Consider the following 19,626-nt stretch of genomic DNA (forward strand, 5'->3'; position numbering starts at 1 on the left):
ATTTTTTTCTTAATGAAAATGGAATAGCAAGGAATTAGGTTTCATTGGCACTTCTGTTTCAAAAGTACTAATGCAAGAAGTGAATCAGTAATGAAAGTACAGATTTTTTTGTCATGTAGAAAAAAACTTGCTGAACCCTTAACAACTGACAATGGCTGATTTTCACATTGCTAACAGTTTTCTCTGTGTGTTTTATTATGAAATTATTTGACACTTAAACACCGTAATAAAATTATCAGGTTTAAAAGACCAGCATGGGAGACTGTGGAAAATGTCATGCTGTCATCTGTGCTTGTTTCCCTTAAAAGATTTAACCTTATTTATATAGATTTATGAGAAAAGAAAGAAGGTCTTTTCTAGAAAAGCCTGCAAACACCTGGCAAGTAGTTGTTCACACTCATGGAATCTCCAGGGTGGTAGGTACCATCTAGGTTAATGATATACTGCTTGACGTATGGCACAACAAATGATTCAAGACAGTAATGTGCCTTTAAATTACACAAGACTGGCAAAATCCACTCATTTGGGTGGCAGGAAGAAGGTTTGTGTTGAAGAGTGTAGTAGAGCAATGGAAACAAATGGAAATTATTTGGGGATGGAATTTCTGGCACCTAAAAATATTTTCTTGAGATTAACTGTAGACGTCTCAAATTTTAGGAGGATTTAAGTTATATTTGGCTTTGTTGTCATAGGGTCAACTATCCATGAAACAAAATTCTCCATCTGTGGAGACAGCAATCTTTGAAAACAGTATTTAATGGCCCTTGGTTTTTCAGACTGAATTAATCCTTTGGGCAATAATGTCATTCTCCTTTCTGTTCACCCATCTCAATCCTTGGGAATGATTTCAGACCATTTGAAGAACTGAATCCAACTTCTCTAACATTGACGTATTTGATACTGCATGGTGTTATGTAAGTGCTGCTTGGAAAATAGTATGTAGCTAGACTGAAATATGGACAGTGTGGGTTCCTGCTAGCTGGAATACCTAAAGAATTTGTTATATTTAGAATTTTGTTCCCTTATGCTTAATAGAGCTCCACTTTAAGTTAGGGAAAATTGGTTTCATTTTCTCTTCCTACCATTAATAGCTATTAGAGTTGAAAAAAGGCTTTAAACATATCATTAAAGTACACTTAAGTAACTTGCAATTGACAATTAACTCAGCATGGTAATACATTATCATAACATTTTCTTTTGATAGATTTGTCTCCTAAAAGATACAATGAAAGACAAAGGATGCTTTTGTAAGACCCATATTGAAGTCATTTCTGTTCTAATTGTTTATATCTTCCGTATTTTGTCAGTAAATATGTGCCATCATATCAATTCAAAAAAAAGACATTAGTGTTTTACAGGGGCCAGTTGTGATGGATGGTGTTGAGGGGTGCCTGGGTTTTTGTGGTTGGTTTCCAAATTCAGATCCAGATTCAAGCAATGTGTGGCTTTCAGCTTTTATTAAAATCCCCTTCAAGAGAAGGCGTGATAAGTTCTGGGAGACAGCCTTTGATTACCAACATTTCAGCATAACATACCACGTGTGTCTTTCAAGGCAACAGTAAAATACAGTCCTGCACTTAACCTGCAAGCACAGCATGTCCTGTCTTTTAAGAGAGAATTAACAGTGAGCACGTGTGCGTGCAGCCTCTCGGCACGGTGACCAACGACTGCCACCTCCCAGAGCCGGGTCTGAACGTTACTATGACAATAGCAACACCGATGACATTCTCTGTTCTTTGCACAGCCAATGGGCATTGACCTTATCCTGTCAAAGCATGTAAAAAGCGATGTGGGCAACACTGGCTTTGTGAAAATTGGACACATTTATCTAGGACGTTTCACCACATTATCATACATTGAGTTGTGGAAGTGTAGCTAAAATAGCTGCTGTATTGTAAGTTTTTGCAGTGAAGCTAGAAATGCAACAAAGGCAACTGTAGTTTGAGTGAATGTTCTCCTAATGCTTTAAAAGCAAAACCACCAGTTCCAGGCATGCAAAATCCCATCAGTTCTATGCCCCAGATCTTTTCCTCTCCTGTTTTCTTGTAAATCCACTCTCAAACATATTGGTTTGGAAATTGTACATCTTAGGGCTCTGTAGCCTGGCACTCCGAGCGGTTTGGTTTATTTTGAACACGTTTTGCCATGCTTAAATCTGCAGAACTTAAAGAAATCAAACTGTTTGCATGCATTCTGCTGAAGTCAATAGCAGGGTAGCATTCAAGCATAGTATTTCCTAGCTCCCTCTCTTCCCTTTCCTCCTCAATCATTTCTTGAAAATTCCTTCATAATAACCTTATCCAAACCATAAATATGAAAGTCAAATAAGCCCAAAGGAGATTTATCATCCTCTGACTCGGCACTCCTTTTATGATTAATAATGACATTGATTCCTTTAGAAATGAAACAAAAATTAATTTAAAGGTTCTGATTGGTTTTAGTATTAGGTAAACTTAACATATTGAATGAGCGTAAAACAATTATCAGTCTTATTAACAAAATTAGCTACAGCAAATTTACCAGAAGGAAACTGTTGCTATTTAGCTCCCTAATTATGTCAGTATTCTTTGTGACCAAATGATATAATGAAAATAATTTGATCTACTGGTGCTGCATAGAGAATTTCCTAAGAGCAGCTGAATATCATAATCTGTTTTGAACGTATGTTTTCCTCTATTCTGTTTCAGAAAGTAGAGGTCAAGGGCTTCAGAGAACTTCTCAGTGAAGTGAAGTTGAACTATGCCAGGCAGAATATGAAATAGATTCTTTACTATTATAAAATGTTAGATAACCCTTTCCTTGAGGCCAGAATCCCTTGACTTCTCCAACTGATTTGTGGTGTCTGAATTGCAGGCTCTGGAAAAGCAAGGGGGATGTCTTTTATTCTGTCTGGCATGGAGGCCAAGAACTGAGCTTTCGGTGCTTGCTGTTGCCTGCATATTTCCTTGCACTGTGCTCCAGTCCAGGCACTTAAACTTGGCAACTTTTTCTTCTCAGCCCTGAGAGTTCATGCAGCAGAGAGCAGCTGAATGCCCCCTAGCCATGGGTATTTTAGCCTGGAGGGACAGCCACCGGGACAGCCTTGAATGTCACCCAAGCACTGGAGTTAGGCAAAACTTGGGTTTGGGGTGCCAGCTTTCATCTATTCTGTGTATCATGGTCATAGGTTAGCAGTACAGTGGGGTAGAAGCAATAAGTGCCGATGAAACAAATGAGAGAAACTGTATGTAGTCTTGGCTTGTCACTGCTGGTATTGCTGTACTTCATCCCAGCAAACATTTAAATGGTGGGGTCTCAGAACATTTCCTTCTGACCAGACCTGTCTCACTCCCTGGCTGCATCCTGAGTTTGTCACATTAAGTGTTCTCATTTCTTTCTTCCATTTCCCGTCTCTCATCTCTGGGTTGCCATCAGTGGGCAATTTGGGATTAGGCACATTTCCTAGCACGATATCTGTAACTGCTGTTTGGGGAAAACAGCACCATTTTCAGGTAGGATCTTTCCCTCTCTCCTTCCTGGAAATAAGAAAAAGACATTTTTCTTAAGCTTGGAAATAAGAAAAAGACATTTTGGTACAAGAAGAAGTCTGCAGAGCATGGATGATCTGTATACTGTAATGTTGACTTAGATTGTAACAATGAACTTCAACATGATCGGCTCTAATATTAAAGTACACCAGTGAGTGAATGGCAAAGCTCCTGTGGAACAGAACCCCTCTGAGCACATCCCCTGGCTGCTTGATTAACTCCTAAGAAGATGCTCTGAACTACACAACTTGCTTTCTACACACACACTACAACTTTCCATCTTTACGCTTTGTATCCTCTGGGGAACATTTTTACTTTTGTTTCATTATTTAAAGCAAACCTAATATTAATGATGGGGTTGCTGTGCATTAAAGCACTGTGCTACCAATTCACATCAGCTCATATCTTTTGGTGAGGCTTTCTGCATAATTTATGTCCAACAGAGTGTATGCTGACAAGAATTTGAGGATTTAACCATGTTTACTGCTGCTTGCAATAATTAGATCACTTCACACTGAAACTACTAAACAAGTATAGCAAGGTGGGCCTCTGAGTAACTGTTAAATTTACAGTCTTCTTTGTAACTGGTCAAACATAAAGAACTTGAAATATGTTTCGTAGACTGTTCTTTGTATTAGCATCTACAGAAATCCCGAATGCATTAAATAAGATACATGGGTGCCATCAGATGGACCAAGACAAGAACTGGCAAGGAAAAATCATGTCCGAAACACAGGGTTTGCCCAATCTTGCCTGTATCTCTTGAGTGTGTAAAACTTTTGATGGTATTTCTCAAAAGAGTTTTATAAGAGCTGTGTTGGACCCCTGAAGAAGTTCCAGACATCAGGAGATCACAATTCGTTGACGATTTTAACACTTCTAAACATGAGCGGAATAGAAAAGACTTTAAATGAGAAATCAAACCCACACATGTGTGCTTCTGTTAACCTCTGGTTTGGCACATTTCAGATCGCTACACACATTTCTATGTGCTGTTCCTTCAGCCGTGCTCTGGCACCTGGATGAAAGTGTATACCAATCTATATGCCTCAACTACCAAATAAATAAAAATATGGTGGGCATGGAGTCAATGAAGAACAACCCAGAAGGCATATGCTCCAAATGCTGTGTAGAAAAATTATTAGAGGGAAAAAAATCAACAAAAAAAACTCACATGTACATATTTCCTAAAATCTAGTATTGTAAGTGGAAAAGAAAGACTTTTTTTTCATTGTGATGGATTATGTTAGAATGATAAGAAAGATGAGAAATTCAGACTCATTCAGACATCCAAAGAGAGCTCACAGACAGCAGCAGTAAAATCTTCAACTTCTTGCACAGATAAACCATAGAAACACTCTGTCCTCTGCTTTGAAAAGCATTTTCCAACAGTCACTTGTTCTTGTGGCTCCTTCTCACCTTCAGGTTCTGTCATCTAATATCTCAGCCAAAGTGGAAGGCTTTTATATTCAGAGTGGCTCCATCCATTCTTTGACAGTACTAAAGGTTTCAGGTAGCAGAATGTGACCCTTCATATATTTTATATTCCAAGGACACAATTACTGTGAGAGGTGATGTTTTCTATCTAATCGAGTTCTGTAGCCGGGGGTGTGGAGAAGAACAATCAAGCACAGCAAAAATTTATCTTCTTCACAAGTTGGGAAGAGTCAAGCTGGATCAAGTGACCCCGCATCATCAAGTCAGGCCGTTTTGAGAGGAGATGTGGTTGCTAACCTCTGCCACACAAAGGAGACTTTAAATTACTATTCCCTAGAGATCCGAGGGAAGGAAGAGTTTCCCAGGCAATTGAAGCCGTAAGTCTGGGTGCTCTTTGCCACATGCCAGAGAGCTCTTCTGATTCACTAATTGTCCGTTGTTTATTTCCTGAATTTGACAATACCTTGTCTTGTTTTGACAGCTTTCATAGCAGCTCACCTTATTTCACTTTAGATGTTCTACAGTAACGTGTGGGAGAGGGACACTTGCTAAGGTGCCCTTTTACATGGGAATGTGTGTTGGGTTGTCCCTGAGGTGACAAAAGAGGTGTAACCTTTTCCTAGATATCAGGCTGCTTGATTTTGGATGCCATTTCTGAAAGACGGATGTTCACTGGTATATACTACAGATTTCAGAAAAGGCATCCAAAACCAAGCAATCTGTTGTATATACCAGTGAACATCCATCTTTCACTTACATCAGAGTATGGAGCCTGCAAAGGAAGCCATGACTTGGTTTTGCATCACTGATGCAAAGTGATTAAGAAAAACATAGTTCCTGCATATGTTACTCCTGCACTTCATTTCCTCAGTCATATCTACAAGTGAAATGCATTCAAATGCCAAAAATATGTAGCACTTCTGAAGCTGATTGTTATTAATATTGTTCTGTTTGGGGTTTCTTAGCTGTAAACCTTTTTGAAGTGCCTAGTGAACAGCCAGAGGAGCAGCTTGGGGGGGGGGGGGAAGACAACTTTGAAATACACAGAGCAGAAGCTTTAATCTCGAGTTGTGACTGACATCAAACAAAAGTGCAAAAATCTGCCTTTGTTCTTGAGCACAAAGGGTGTGTTTGTTGTTTGTTCAGGGTAAGTGAAAGGCCCCCATGAAGTCCCACTGAAGATGTTTAATGAATCTGGCAGCCTCCAAGCTCTCTCTCCTACAGAGTAATCCTAACGACAGACCCATCACACGTAATTTAACAGCATGTGACACGACAGTCTCTACTCAGGAGAGACTTTGGAAGGATAACACTTTTATTACTCAACAGCACAAGCCCCTTAGGGTCAGCATTGTGGAGCAGAGCTCATGGTGGTGGTGGTCACATTTTCATCTCGGAATCGAGGAATTTACGTTGTCAGGTATATGTTATAAAGCTTTGTTAAGATAGACTTTGAACTTGTGTTTAAAACTGGGTGAATTATGCTGTCATGATTACGTAGTGTGGGTGGCCTGGATTTTGGCAGCCTCAACTTGTAGTAGAAGTCAAAGTCAAGAATATCTAAGAAAGGAGGTATGCTACCAAAATCAGGCCAAACAGGGTCATGGCTGTTACAGAAGGAAGGGAGAAATAGCATCAATTAATAGTAGAATGATAAAGGAAAAGACTATTAAAAAGAAAAGAAAAAAAATACACTTCTTAGGAATTAGGTCATCTTAGGCTTACCATGTCTGTATATGTTATTTTTTATCATTTCATCCTACTTGTTCAGTCTTTGGATGACTAGAATAGGAATGACAATGGTGAGTCTTCAGCCTCCTTGTCCTTTCTATGGTCTTACCCTTATGGCCTTTTGTATTGTGGATGTTGAACTGTTCGTTGTCAAATCTCATGTTCTGTTGCTGGGGTAAGGACATTTTGGGTGGCAGAGAGCGTGTGGAGTAGCTGGTTTGCGCCTTTTCGGCCTGAGCATCTATTGCCCATGAATGGGGCAGAAAAATCCTCTCCTAACTTGATTGCTCGTGTAGGAGTGCTCTCTGAGTGCATTCTCTCAGCCAAATCTGTTTTCAGCTCTGCCTCATGCCACATGCATAATTTTGATTAATTCATGTTTCTGTGTGACAGATTTTTCTGTAAAATGGGCATAACTTTCTTTACCTACTTTGGGATAAGGTATAGAGGGGAGTATGACTACTTACTTCAGCAGCCTCTCCAGGGACTGCTGAAGAGCTGAGCACTACCTGCTGTTGCATTTGATCCCCATGCCAAGTGCCAAACAGAGCTCCAGTAAACCATCATCCATCAGGTGTGATGACTGGGATTCAGCTTCGGTGCCCAAACACCGATACTCTGGAACACAATACACTGCCCCTTTCCACGAGCCTCTCTGCAAGGTATCACAGTTTGAAATAATTCCTTGTTCTCTTTTGAATTGCAAGAATATTGTAGGATCTATCTAAAATAGCAGTCCCTGTTTCCCTCCCTACTTCCCCCACCCCTTATCAAGTCAGACGTCCAAAATCAAGTGCCTGTGTACTCTGCTGACAAGCACAAGGGGATTAGGGAGTGACGGGTTTAACAAAACTGGCTCAAGGTTTTGTAAAATGCATCTTGGAGCTTGAGCTCCGAACGAGCCATAAAATTCCTCCCACGAGGTCGAAGTGAGGTTTCTGCAAGACTGGATCAGAACATAATAATGCTTTTTTAGGTTATTTTTTCTTGCTTTCTAAAAGGTGCTACAAAAAACATGTGATTCTTGAAGATGCCGCAAGACTAACAATGACTTAATGCAACCATTGTGTAAAAATCACAAATGCGTTTTACCACCAGCAAAAAGAACTGATTTCTGGGCTGCATGCAAACCATTTGGGGCAATTAGCATGTAATTTAATTTGCATTAATCAGCACAAGGTCAGCAAGAAATTAACTTTGGGTGTAGATTTTACATATAACAGCATATGAGAAGAAGGGAGGAACTGCTTTTACAGGGTGTTAATTTGGATTTAAGTGCGCTAAGCAAATTTTTCAGGGTTTGGCCTTGCAGAAGACAGATGAATGATGTGGATTTGAGAACACCGAAAGTACAGAATGATGTGGAGAGTTACCAAGCGTTTAATGTCACAATATGTAAACGCTTTAACAGATTTCTTGACACTTGTAAGCATCAGAGTGCAGGTTTTGCTGAAGTGTCTAGCACATTGCTTGTGCTGAAGGGCTGCATCCAGCTGAACGTGGGTGGGGTCCCACAAGGCTGTGGGCACTGACCATGCATTGCACCAAACAATTCAGGAACACAGGCAGATGTCCCAAAAGTACAGGCCTCTGTGTAGCTCTGAAATGGGAAGAATCTGTGCAAATGACTTAATTCCATGTGCACCCCTTTCACTCCCCAGCTTTTCCCTCTGCTGCCCTTTCATTTCAAAAAGCCTCTGGGGGCTCCAGGAACCTTTGTTTGGTGCTAGCAACATGGCAAGCATTGCAAAAAATTCACTTCCGGAGACTCAGAAATTGCTTCTAGCATTTGGTATCTGATCATCTGGTTGTGGGAAATGAGAAGCTGAGGAGTCTGCTGGTGCTTGATTGTGGGGAAGAGAGGGGTAAATAATAAGTGGTCACTCTCATGCTTTTTTATTTGAATGAAAGCATTTATCAGTTGTAGGGCATGGAAATTGAAAGAGAGTCACTTCTGTTACCTGTTTTTCTCCCGTTCTTACCTGTTTTTCTTCTTCTTCTTTTTTTTTTTTTTTTTCTGTTACCTGTTTTTACCTGTTTTTGTTAGCAGGGGTAACATCAAGGCACTTTGGAGGTGCCACATGTGCATCTTTGCCACACCAAAGTTAGAAAGAAATGTGAGCAGTACTGCACAACCCTTTTCCAGAGAGAACATCATTGCCAGGCCTGCACCCATAACCCAAACATTCTTGTGGAAGCAGGATCTGTGGAAAAGATAGACATGGAGACCTGTCATCCAGTTATTGATGGTGCTTAACTGAGATGCTAAGGTTGATACTACTTCACTTGCACTTCCCATGAAGTCAAAGGGAGCTCCTTGGTGAGTTGGACTGTAAATATACGAGGGGAAAATGCATCTTTTTCTGTTCACTGTAGAGGAAGCCAAGAGTGACTACTCTCTTGGGCTTCTCTGTTGTTTCCAAAGTTAAATAGGATTAATCAGGCCAAAGCACGTCTGGAGGAACCAGCTATATGAAGAGTTTGGTCATGCAAAGTGTGCTTACCTTGGGACTCAGAATTAGGATCCAATTTGTTCATGTTCATGAGCTGGGATCATACCTTTATCAGATAACTTGGTTTAGCTTAAGCTTTCCTCCCTCTGTGGCTTAGGATATACATGTATCTTCCACTAAAACATTCAAGCTGGTGGAAACTGTCTGCCTTCCACAGGAAAGAGCTTTTTGCAAGTGTATCTATGGCACTTCTTATGCTGCTTCCATTAATTTAGGAAGATTTTGGTTTTAAGCAGTGTTTTCCCTTGTTAATTATCTCACTACTAAAATATATGTATTTCATTTTAAATGTGTATGTCAGACTAATAAAAGCAAATTCAAACTTGATACCTTTTAAGGAATTTTAAAGGAAACACTTAGCCCAGAACCTCAATTTGGCCAGGTTTTACATCAGGGAGTTTCAAATGCCTCCATCTACAGGGTGTTTTCACAGGTTCTGATTTATTTCTTCCTCCCCACAAATTAATGTCCTAACTCTGAACCACAGACCCTATAAAACTATGAATCTGGGGACTAGAATCACTAAAAAATCACTAACCATTTTTTAACATCTTGCACAAAGTTGTCAAGTGTTGGATGACATGAGAAAGGTCAAAAAATGTATTCTGTAGTAAATCTAACTGATGATTTATATTCCAGCTCTTTCCTTTTAATCAATGCTAATAGACTTTTAAAGAAAAAAAAAAAAAAAAGAGAGAGAGAGAGAAGAGAGAGAGAAGAGCATCTTCTGTATATAAAATATTAGGTAGCGAATTTAAAATATTAAAGTGACATGATTTTTTTTATCATGCAATAAAGTTAATTAGGGAGGCTGAAAGCTTCTGAAATAACTGTTTATACTAATATATTTATAAAATAATAAAAATATTTTGTACCTATTCATTTTATTTTTATGGCAACTGTATAGAAATTGATCCATTTCCTTCTCTTTGGAGAGTATATAAAAGGAAATATGTAATCTGTAAATACTCTTTCTTCAAAGTCTAACTCAGAATTATTAGGTAATGAATCAAGAGTTCTCAACCAATATTTGCACCTAATTCAAGCTATTTGCAGTTGCTCTCCCTTCCATACAGAACAATGCTGTGTTAGCTATCTCTACAGGCAAATTCATGGATGCTGAGTTGTTCTAATAAGCCTAAATATCACGTTGGACCGTGTAGGAGTAAGGTCCACTTATCACATCACATTCACAGCTAAAGGTTCTCTGGGTAGATGCATCCACTCATCTAGATACAAAATCCAAGAAATTAAACCTCCCCTTCATTTTCACTTGTACATCATCTTCTCCTGAACATTGTTCTGTCTTCTGATATCTTGTTTTTAAATATCCACAGTCATCCCTAATGATGGATCTATTTCATGGATCCATGAAACAATCCTTCTGCTTAGATCACCATGACATCATTTCAAAAGATATATAGAATATATCTTTATAATATATATAGAATATATCTTTATAATATATATAGAATATATAATATATATATAGTATATAGTATATAGTATATAATATATAATATAATATATTATATATTATATATTATATATTATATATTATATACTATATACTATATACTATATATATATTATATAGAATTGTTAAATGTGTGCTGTTGTTTTTTTGTTGGTGGTGGTGGTTTTTTTGTTGTTTTTAAAGTTGTAATTTAAGAGGATGAATAGCCATTAAATTTTCATCTGTAATTATTAACATTGTTTGCATTCATTCATGCTTGTTCATATACACAGCTTATACATTTGTATATACTGTGAAAGTTCACTTTCTTTAGATTGTGCCCATAAGAACACAAGGTCTTTGATTTTCCACATGACACATCTAAATGTGATTATCTTGGCATTGCTGAAAGTCTGAAATAAAAATATTCCTGTTTAGACAGAGCAGGTTCTACTTATACCTTAAATAGACTTTAAATTAAAGCAGAAAATAAATGATTCTATAAGCAGCTGTGTTCGTTCTCTCTCTTTCTCTCAGATCTGCTGCTCTGTTGCCTCCCCTGCTTCTCTTCGCTCTTTTGATCAGCTTTCTTCTCCTTCCCCTTAGTTGCTGGCCAGATGTTCTCATGACATGTAGATCTTTCCAACTAAATTATTTGCTTTGTAGAGTAGCCATGTCTGCAGTCACAACCTGGCCAGTTCTAAGTTGTTTCAAGTGATGTATTGACTTTAAAAAAAAAAAAAAAAACAAAAAACAAAACAAAAAAACCCTCTGATGTATGTTTATGTGTTAGAATCTGTGATTTGCATATGCTGCAATTTTTGCCCCTTCCGTGTTGAGGGTGGGGGAAGCACCAGAGCATGTAATTTCAGTAAATAGGGGATTTTGTTCCTTCTGGTTCCCCTCTCTTCCAGATGCTGAGATGCTCTGAGTCAGCACTGTTGAATGCTAGAGGGAGGCAGCACACACCTTTTCTAACGGAGAGAGGCAGTGGATACCAGTCTTGCTTATGCTTTAAAGGAGGAACTTTTTATTTCACTGCTGCCCAAATATTAATCTTCAGCATTTACACAACATTTTGAACTTTTGTGGTTTCTGTCTGTGATATTTTATTTTCATGATGCTCCTTGGATGCTCCCAGGTGGAAAAAGTAAGACTAGAAAAGACCTCTTGCATCATCCAGACTGACCTGCATTTTGTAGGTCTGTAAGTAATTGCTACCCCCATGACTCAGAAAGGAAAGCCAGGTATATAATCTAAAAGATCTGCCAAAACAGACAAAAGAAGGTGCTAGCAAATGTTAGACTGTTTTTATTGCATGTCTAAAAAGAAAAAAAAAAAAAATCAAAAGCAAACAAAAATATGATTTGTTGCATCTTTACTATATGAGCTTGAAAATAATTTTCCTTTTCCTGCACACCACGATGACACTCCCAGATACTGTGGGTATGGTTAACACACACAATGCATACAGTTAGTATTTGTCCTGAAGACACCATGGAGTGCACACATGCAGCTGCCCCTGCAATTGATCAATATGGTATTACCATGAAATTATATTAAGATACATACTGGTGAAAAATGGTGTCTCTGTATCTTGGGTTATCATATCCTAAAACAGTGAAGAAACTTATCAACCTGTGTGTACATGCAGAGTACAACTAGCAAATGCAGGACTCCAGTACCATGTGGTTATTGATCTGATAAAATGTCAAATTGCTGAGTTCCACTACCAAATTTTATCTCCTGTATACAGCTATCTTAAAGGATGTATAAACAAACAAGAAGCCAAAAGAGGAAACTGAGACAAACACATGATAATTTGTTGTAGATTAAAACAAGCAATAACCTCAAGAGCAGAGGTGATGCCTAATGAGACATAACCCATGGAATTATAGCCCCTTTCTTGCTACTCACATTCACCTGTAAAGCTGTCCAGTTAAGTTCAGCAACTTCTAACAGCCTAAGAGCCTAAGGTGATGAGCTGCTCATTTTGCTAGGAGATTTTAAGAGGAGACACCTAAACGAACTGCCTGCTCTCCAAAAGCACACTGTAAAGACCCCATGTGTTCTACTTCTGAAGCTGATGATCTTCTTTCTGCTTCAAACTTTACATGGGTGTAGCATATCAGATTGCTTCAGACCTGGAAGTCCTGTTTATCTCCATCTTGAGTGTTGGCGGTGTCCTGAAGACAGGTTACATCCACATCTAGAAGTGGCAAAAGTGCTCAGGATGTCAGGGTGGTCACAGCACACGGCCATGTGTCCTGCCTGGTGAAGCTGAAGCAGAAACATACAATTTCTCACCTTTGTTTTTGGCATGTAGGTGGGATTCATCTTGCATAATGTATGTATTTAAAAGTTGGGTATCTCCTCCCCTTGTAGTCAATAGAAAGAAATATTGTAGTCAATAGAAAGAACTCTTTAGAATAACTAATCTCTAGGCACTGATAATAAAGAAACCTTAGACGACTATCTTAGACTAATTGCTCAGCTTCAATGGTGAGATTTAACCATCTTGAACAGTAAAATGCTATCAGATTAGAAGAGTAGGCTTTCATACAAATCAACTGTTTTGAGCATAAATAACCACATAGAACAACAGATAACCAGGGTGTAGACTCCTTCTGTGAGACAAAGTATTTGTGTGACTCTCAACAATACACTGTTTTAAATAGCTCTTAGTGTCCTGTATATTTATTGTCACGGTGCTCTATGCAATTCATTGGGTTTTTCCATTTTATGGATGCAGATATGAGCAAGAGGTTAATTGGCTTGCATAAGATCTGACACAGGGACATGTGGTGAAATGGGAAAATGAATCACAGCTTTCTATTGCTCTCACGATTGCATTCATGATTTTTGGGCATTCGTGATTTTGGGGCAGTTGTCCCGGACTTTTGTCCACCATTTTTCTGCCATGAAATATAGTTCGTTGCTTGGCTGACAGTATTGGTTGCTTAGTGTAGCAACCAATTTTAACAAAAACAAAACAAAACAAAGCAAAAACACTATGTTTTGGACTTATAAATACTTTAAAAATTCTGTAGACAAACAAAAGTGTCAAAGAATACTTTAAAGTAGAAGAGAGCAGAAGACAGGTTTTTTTAATTTATATAAATCATTGATATTACTACTGGTTGCCACAGAAGTTTTGATCATTTTCTCTCTGTAAATGGTTGGTATTCTTGGGACCTTTAAAGGTTTTGCAATCCTGCATAATTAGTTCAGCAAATTCATAGACCCTATGTACAGGGCTTGGGTTTACTTTAAATATAAGGCAACAAAACTATTAAACTTCCAATGTCCACCACTGCGTGTAATTTGTGTAGAACATTCTGCAATATATACATACGGGTTATGAATCTACAATCAATTTTAGTGTTAAATGTTGAATTTAAACTCCACAGCTGGACTTTCATCTTGAAAGAAGCCAGATAGCCCTGTGCATCTGGTTTAATCTTCCCTTAAGCCATATTATTTTAAAGGCACTCCTGCTTAGTACATCTTACAATTGAAAAATAATACTCATATTCCTTCTCATCCTCAGCAGCTCTGATCCCTCTGCAGATGTTGCTCTGTCAGACGTTTCATTATGTGTGATAGAAAACATAGGTTCTTTTTGTCTGTCTGTGTTACCACTTTGTGGATTTTATTTTCTTTTCCTTTATTTATTCCTTTGGCTGTAGATGAGTCCTCCCTAAATACTTCACTTTATTTCCTATTGCTGCTGCTCCGCTGTCTTTCTAAGTACAAAAACGATGGAGAACTTGCAATTGCGCGGAGCTGCCCAACAGAAGCCCATTGATTCCCCACCAAAGGGCTCTGTGGGAGCCATTCTACTCCAGCCTGAAAAGAAATCTTTGTTCCCTCAGCTGGTAGTGTCTTAAGATGCCGATAGTTGCCATATTTTTGGAAAACTGTAGCAGTTTATCAGACTGTTTGACACTTCCCATTCAGCTGTATATTCTTGAGCATACTCTGGTATTTGCCTCCTCTCATACATCAGTCTCATGAGCATGAGACTGGTCTGGAGCAGCCCAGGCGTCACGGTGAGTTACGCCGCTCAAAAGTCATTTGAAGACAAACGGTGAAGGAGAAGGAATCTGGAGTGCTGGTGCCCATGCCTGAAATGGTAGCAATGGATTTAGTATTTGGGGCAGGAGGTATGGGATTTGTCATGTTGGTTTAGTATTTTCCTGGCCGCCTTCCATGACTGTTCAGATATTTTTAGCATGAAGTACAAGCTATGTTGTCTCAGTTGACCTTGGAACATGACATTTTAACATGGCATTGGTTTGAATTGCTAATCATTAAAATGATTTATTATTTTTTATTACAAGAGCAACTAGAATCCCAGTCATGTTTTGCAGATGAAAAGGGAAGCAAATTGAAACCCATCTTCTCTTGACTTGCAGTCCTTCATGATATCCATGTTTCCCCAACTACTGTCTTCCTTTCTTTCTCTCTACATCATTACAAGTAGATTAGACTTAGTTTTGTATTTTCACTTGTCTTTTGGTCATTTGATAAATATTATATCAGAACGACTGAAACTAATCCCAAGGTCTCACAGTGCTAAATGAGAAGCGTAGAACAAAAGGATCATTTCTGCTGCAATTTATGACCTTAATAGATGTTTACAGCTACTATCTGAAAGGCAAGGAGTTGCTATCAGTATATTTATACTGGTGATTGCTCCCTCTTTGCCTTAATTCCCAGGCTCAAGTTTACCAGAAAGATCAAGCCCCTAAATGTGAAGTTCTGTTCAGGAAAGCGTTAGCATCCTGGCGTCAGGATATCACAGCAGTATATTTTAAGACACTGGCGTATAATGTAGGAAAGAAGTTCAGAGCTACCGCAGATATAGCTGGAAGTCTATGAAAGTTTGGATTCAAGATTTGAGGTTCAGATCTATTTCAGGCTTAGTGTATTTGACTCCTACTGGGCTCTTTGAGTAGCTTTCATTTTTTGATGACTGTGTTCATTGAGTTTTGCATGTGCCTACATGAACAGGACCTCAGAGAAAATGACAATCATTGTTAAGATGCATTTTACTGCATCAGTGATGCAGAGAAGCCTTTGGCTGAAAAAAAGTGTCAAGGTCTTGTTGACATTTTAAGCACCAACTCAAGCATCTGATGTAGATTTAAAACAAACAAAAATGAAAGAAAGCAAACAAACAATAAAGGAAAAAAAGAAAAAAGAAAAAAAAAAAAAAAAAACACCAACAACCATCTTCCTGCCCCCAAAGTAGCTGCATTCACTGCCAGAAGCTGAAACCAAGATGTGAAAATAAACCTCTCTTTGACTATCCTGGCAACTGGGAAACCCACGACCAATTTCTACAAATCACATGGCGGATCTCTGAATTAGGGCACCAAAGACTGTTTCCTTGAAATCAGAGTCATGCTATAGTTTCTTTCATACATCGGAAGTGAGTAAATCATTGAATAATGCAGCCTCTTTCCTGTCTGTGAGAACTCTGCCAAACCAAGCACATGGGACTGGGTTCAAACAAAATCAGTGCCTTGCTAAAGCCAACGTAGAGGATTTGTGTTTTGGAGGGGTTAAAATTGCCCAGATAAGCAGAAAACTTGCAGAAGATCCCCAGGTGCCTGCATTAATACTCCCCAGTCACTCTGATGTGAGCTGGCAGGTCCCATAAAGCCACTCAGCCTTGAACGGGGAAGGGAAGGAGGCAGGGAACAAGAGCTCCAGCTGCGACTCCAAAGCCCCAGAAAGAACCTCTAACCCAATTCCCTTCAAGTGCACAAGCCTTGCGAGCCGCAGCATCTGTTTGCCACTGTATTCACCAAGTTCACAGGGCAAACAAAAGATCCATATCAAGCATGCATCCTTCAAGGGGGAGGAAAGCCTCCCCTCCTTCACCCATATTCTTCCCTGTTGTCTTTCAGTTATTTTATTTTTTTTTTTTCGGGGGGAGAGTGGGGGGTGAAGATGTCACTAATTTTTTTTTATTTTTTTTTTCTTGATGGTAATTAAGAGAGCTAACACCAGCTAGGCTAGAGTGAACGCAAACAAGACCCCTATAGGCAGCACAGTGCATTAATGTAAAATATGCCCAGACAACATAACTTGTCAGAGAGGATTATTTCTGCTTAGTGAATCTGCAGGGGCCCCTTTGCTCCACCACTCAGCGTCTGCCTAGAGAGAGAAAGAGAGAAAGAGTAGCCATTAGTGAGTAGCTACTGTGGCATTGATGTTTGAGCGCACTTCTGAACTGGCTTTTGTTGAGAATATCGGTGCAGAAAGCATGCGCTGTCCCAAATCCGCTGTTACTATGAGAAATGAGGAGCTGCTTTTAAGGTATGTTGTCTCCTTTGTTTTAACGCGTGCTTTCGAGTTGCCTGGGCCCGCTGCAACTATAACCGTGCTGGGTATTAAGTAGTTTCCCTATTTAAAGGAAAAGACAGGCATTGCTGCGTGCAAGGAGCGTTTCACTAGTTAGAATCGCACATTTCATGTCTGACGACAAATGTACGGAGAGGGCAAGAAGACAAAAAAAATAATATGTTTATATCTGTTTTTCCTAAATGAGAGCTGGTATTTCTTTTATCACCTCCTTTGCAATGTTTCTGCCTGCTTCATTATTATGCACTGGGCATGGAATAAGCATGGAAAAAGCTCAGGGAGACTCCATATTAGAGCTAGTGCCCTAAATACCACTTTAATTTTCACTTAGCCTATGTAAATAGTTATTAATGCTCTACCTCGTCCTCGCCACTTGAAGATGTTTTAAAAATATGTAAATACTCCCATATGTGGGATTACACATATATTCTTAATGCTCCAAGGTTTAGCGGGGGGCCAGCATCGACTACTCTTTTCAGAGACACACACACACACGCAGACACACGCACACACGCACACAAACACACACACACGGAATTATGCTGGAATTGGCACCCTGCTTTGAAAAATGTAGTCTTTTGTTTATTTGCTAGCAGACATCGTAGCATTGAATACATCTTTTGGTCTGACAATGGGACAGCTGAACAATGGTGCTGTCAAACTAGCTTAATGTATGTCTGGCGGTGGGGTGGGTTTTGTTTTTGTTTTTCTTTTTTCTTTTCTCAGCCCCTTTTTCATTTCCCTTAATCTTTTTGCATATGCGGTAGAATATGAAGTCCATTGCCTAATTTGTGAAGGTTGTTTCATTTGAGATCCGCTGCTAATAGTGCAGGGAGGGGGAGGTTTGCATCTTACAATTATGTCCATTGCATTAAGTTGGAGATTTATTGCTAGCAACCTCTCCTTTAACTGTGGAGAGAAAACTTATTGATTCTGAAAGCTTACAATAGTGCTGTCAATCTGGCAAATACACAGTTGCCAAATGTGCCCTTGCATGATTTTATGCCTGATCATATCAACTTTAACTGCTGTTTTGAAGATACTGTTTCTAATTTTGTTTAGGTAATGAAAATGCAATAAAAATGATAAATCAGATCTCAAAGTGGGAGCCCATGCTACTTTCCCTTTTTATAATCCAGCTATTAGCATATTTTAAGGTCAGGCAGAATAATTTACCTGGATGATTCCTATTCCTATCCCAAAATCTAACAAATTATTCATATGACATTTCATGAATTATCTATCTATTTTGACAGCCATAGTTTAGGATTAGAACAGTTAACAGTTTTTGTTTTGCATTTGGAAAAATGCTCACGTACATTATGCATTATGAAAAGAAACTGTTACAAAGCTATTTAAAATTTCTGAGTTCTTTCTTGGACAACAGTTTATGTCTTAAATAAAATGAATTGTCATCAGATTTGTGGAGTTTCTGAAGCTGCTTAAAGTCTTTGAGTAGTTTACATGTTAAGTACATACATCACTTTTAGCAATAATTGTAATAATTTTCTGAGAGAACAGGTGGATAGTTATCAGTGTGGTTTATTTTTTGCTTGGGTCAATTAATTTTAAGGGTTTCATAATTTCTTTTTTCCAACTGGATTCCAGGGCTTGATTTATACAGGTTCAGGGAGCTATAAGATGCCTTAATTTAAAAAAAAAAAAAAAAAAAAAAAAAAAAAAAAAAAAGTGAAGATTTAATGGTGGGGTTCAGAGCTTTCTAAAGCATGTATTTTCAACAAAAAATAATGTTTTATGGGGAGACTCTTGAATACTTGCTATGCTTTTTTGAATTTTTTCTATTGTTGTCTCATCTCCTTCCCTTGTGTGTTGAGATGGTATAAATCAATACAAAAGAGTTTACGTGAACAAAAAGGTAATATCGCATAAAATAGTCTTGAAGCCTAGAGGTTATGGATTATCAGGTAGTGCTTGCATGCTGTGTGTTGTGCATAAACAAGAAGAGAGAAAGTATGGTGTTTAATATAATGGGACCATGCAATAATTCACTTTCTTGGGAGAACTTCTCTCGAGCCAAATATTAACTAGTTCACAACTGCTCTCGGCTGCCAGAACTGGGATGTGTTATGCTTTACCAAGTTATCCTCCTGTAGCCTGTGCTTTCTAGCAGCCGCTGCCCTTTGTGAGTGGCAGCCAAGTAAATACCTCGCTCCCACTGACATGGAAATGCCCCGTTGGTGGCTGCCCAGAGCAGGGTGGGTGCCACTCCTGTAGCAGACACCCAGAGCCACCTGGGCAGCACAGCCACCCTCCACTTGTAAGGACTATTCAGTACTAAAACTCTTTCCTAAGCGCTCTTCTCACAGGTGAGTTCATACTAAACTTATAGTAGTTCCTATGTTTTCAGATGAAATGCTGCATAAAATACATACAAGACAGGTTTGTGTCTTGGTTTGCCAATTACTTTGTTCTTTTCCAAGGGTATTTTCTGACATTCCATTCACATCAAAGGCTAATTTTTTGAATTATTCTGGGTGAACCCTCCTCCAAAAAAAAAAAAAAAAAATTCTTTCTATGCATATTTACTGAAATATTGCTTTTTGAGCCATAACAATTATTATTAACA

At 38.7% G+C, this 19,626-nt stretch overlaps 1 protein-coding gene across 4 annotated transcripts in view; it reads left to right on the forward strand.

Annotated features, from left to right (window-relative positions):
* Positions 1–19,626, forward strand: part of CELF2 (CUGBP Elav-like family member 2) — a 366,000-nt gene that overhangs the window by 97,079 nt on the left and 249,295 nt on the right. For 3 of the 4 annotated variants that reach the window (XM_032207706.1, XM_032207705.1, XM_032207707.1), the window contains exon 1: positions 16,772–16,994. The exons of the other annotated variant lie outside the window; for it this stretch is intronic. In XM_032207706.1, coding sequence (XP_032063597.1) covers positions 16,888–16,994 — 107 coding nt within the window. In that variant the 5' untranslated portion in view covers positions 16,772–16,887. Of the gene's footprint in view, positions 1–16,771; positions 16,995–19,626 lie in introns of those variants that run through there. 4 annotated transcript variants of the gene reach the window in all.

This window comes from Aythya fuligula, chromosome 1 (genome assembly GCF_009819795.1).
Source record: "Aythya fuligula isolate bAytFul2 chromosome 1, bAytFul2.pri, whole genome shotgun sequence".
Taxonomy (NCBI): domain Eukaryota; kingdom Metazoa; phylum Chordata; class Aves; order Anseriformes; family Anatidae; genus Aythya; species Aythya fuligula.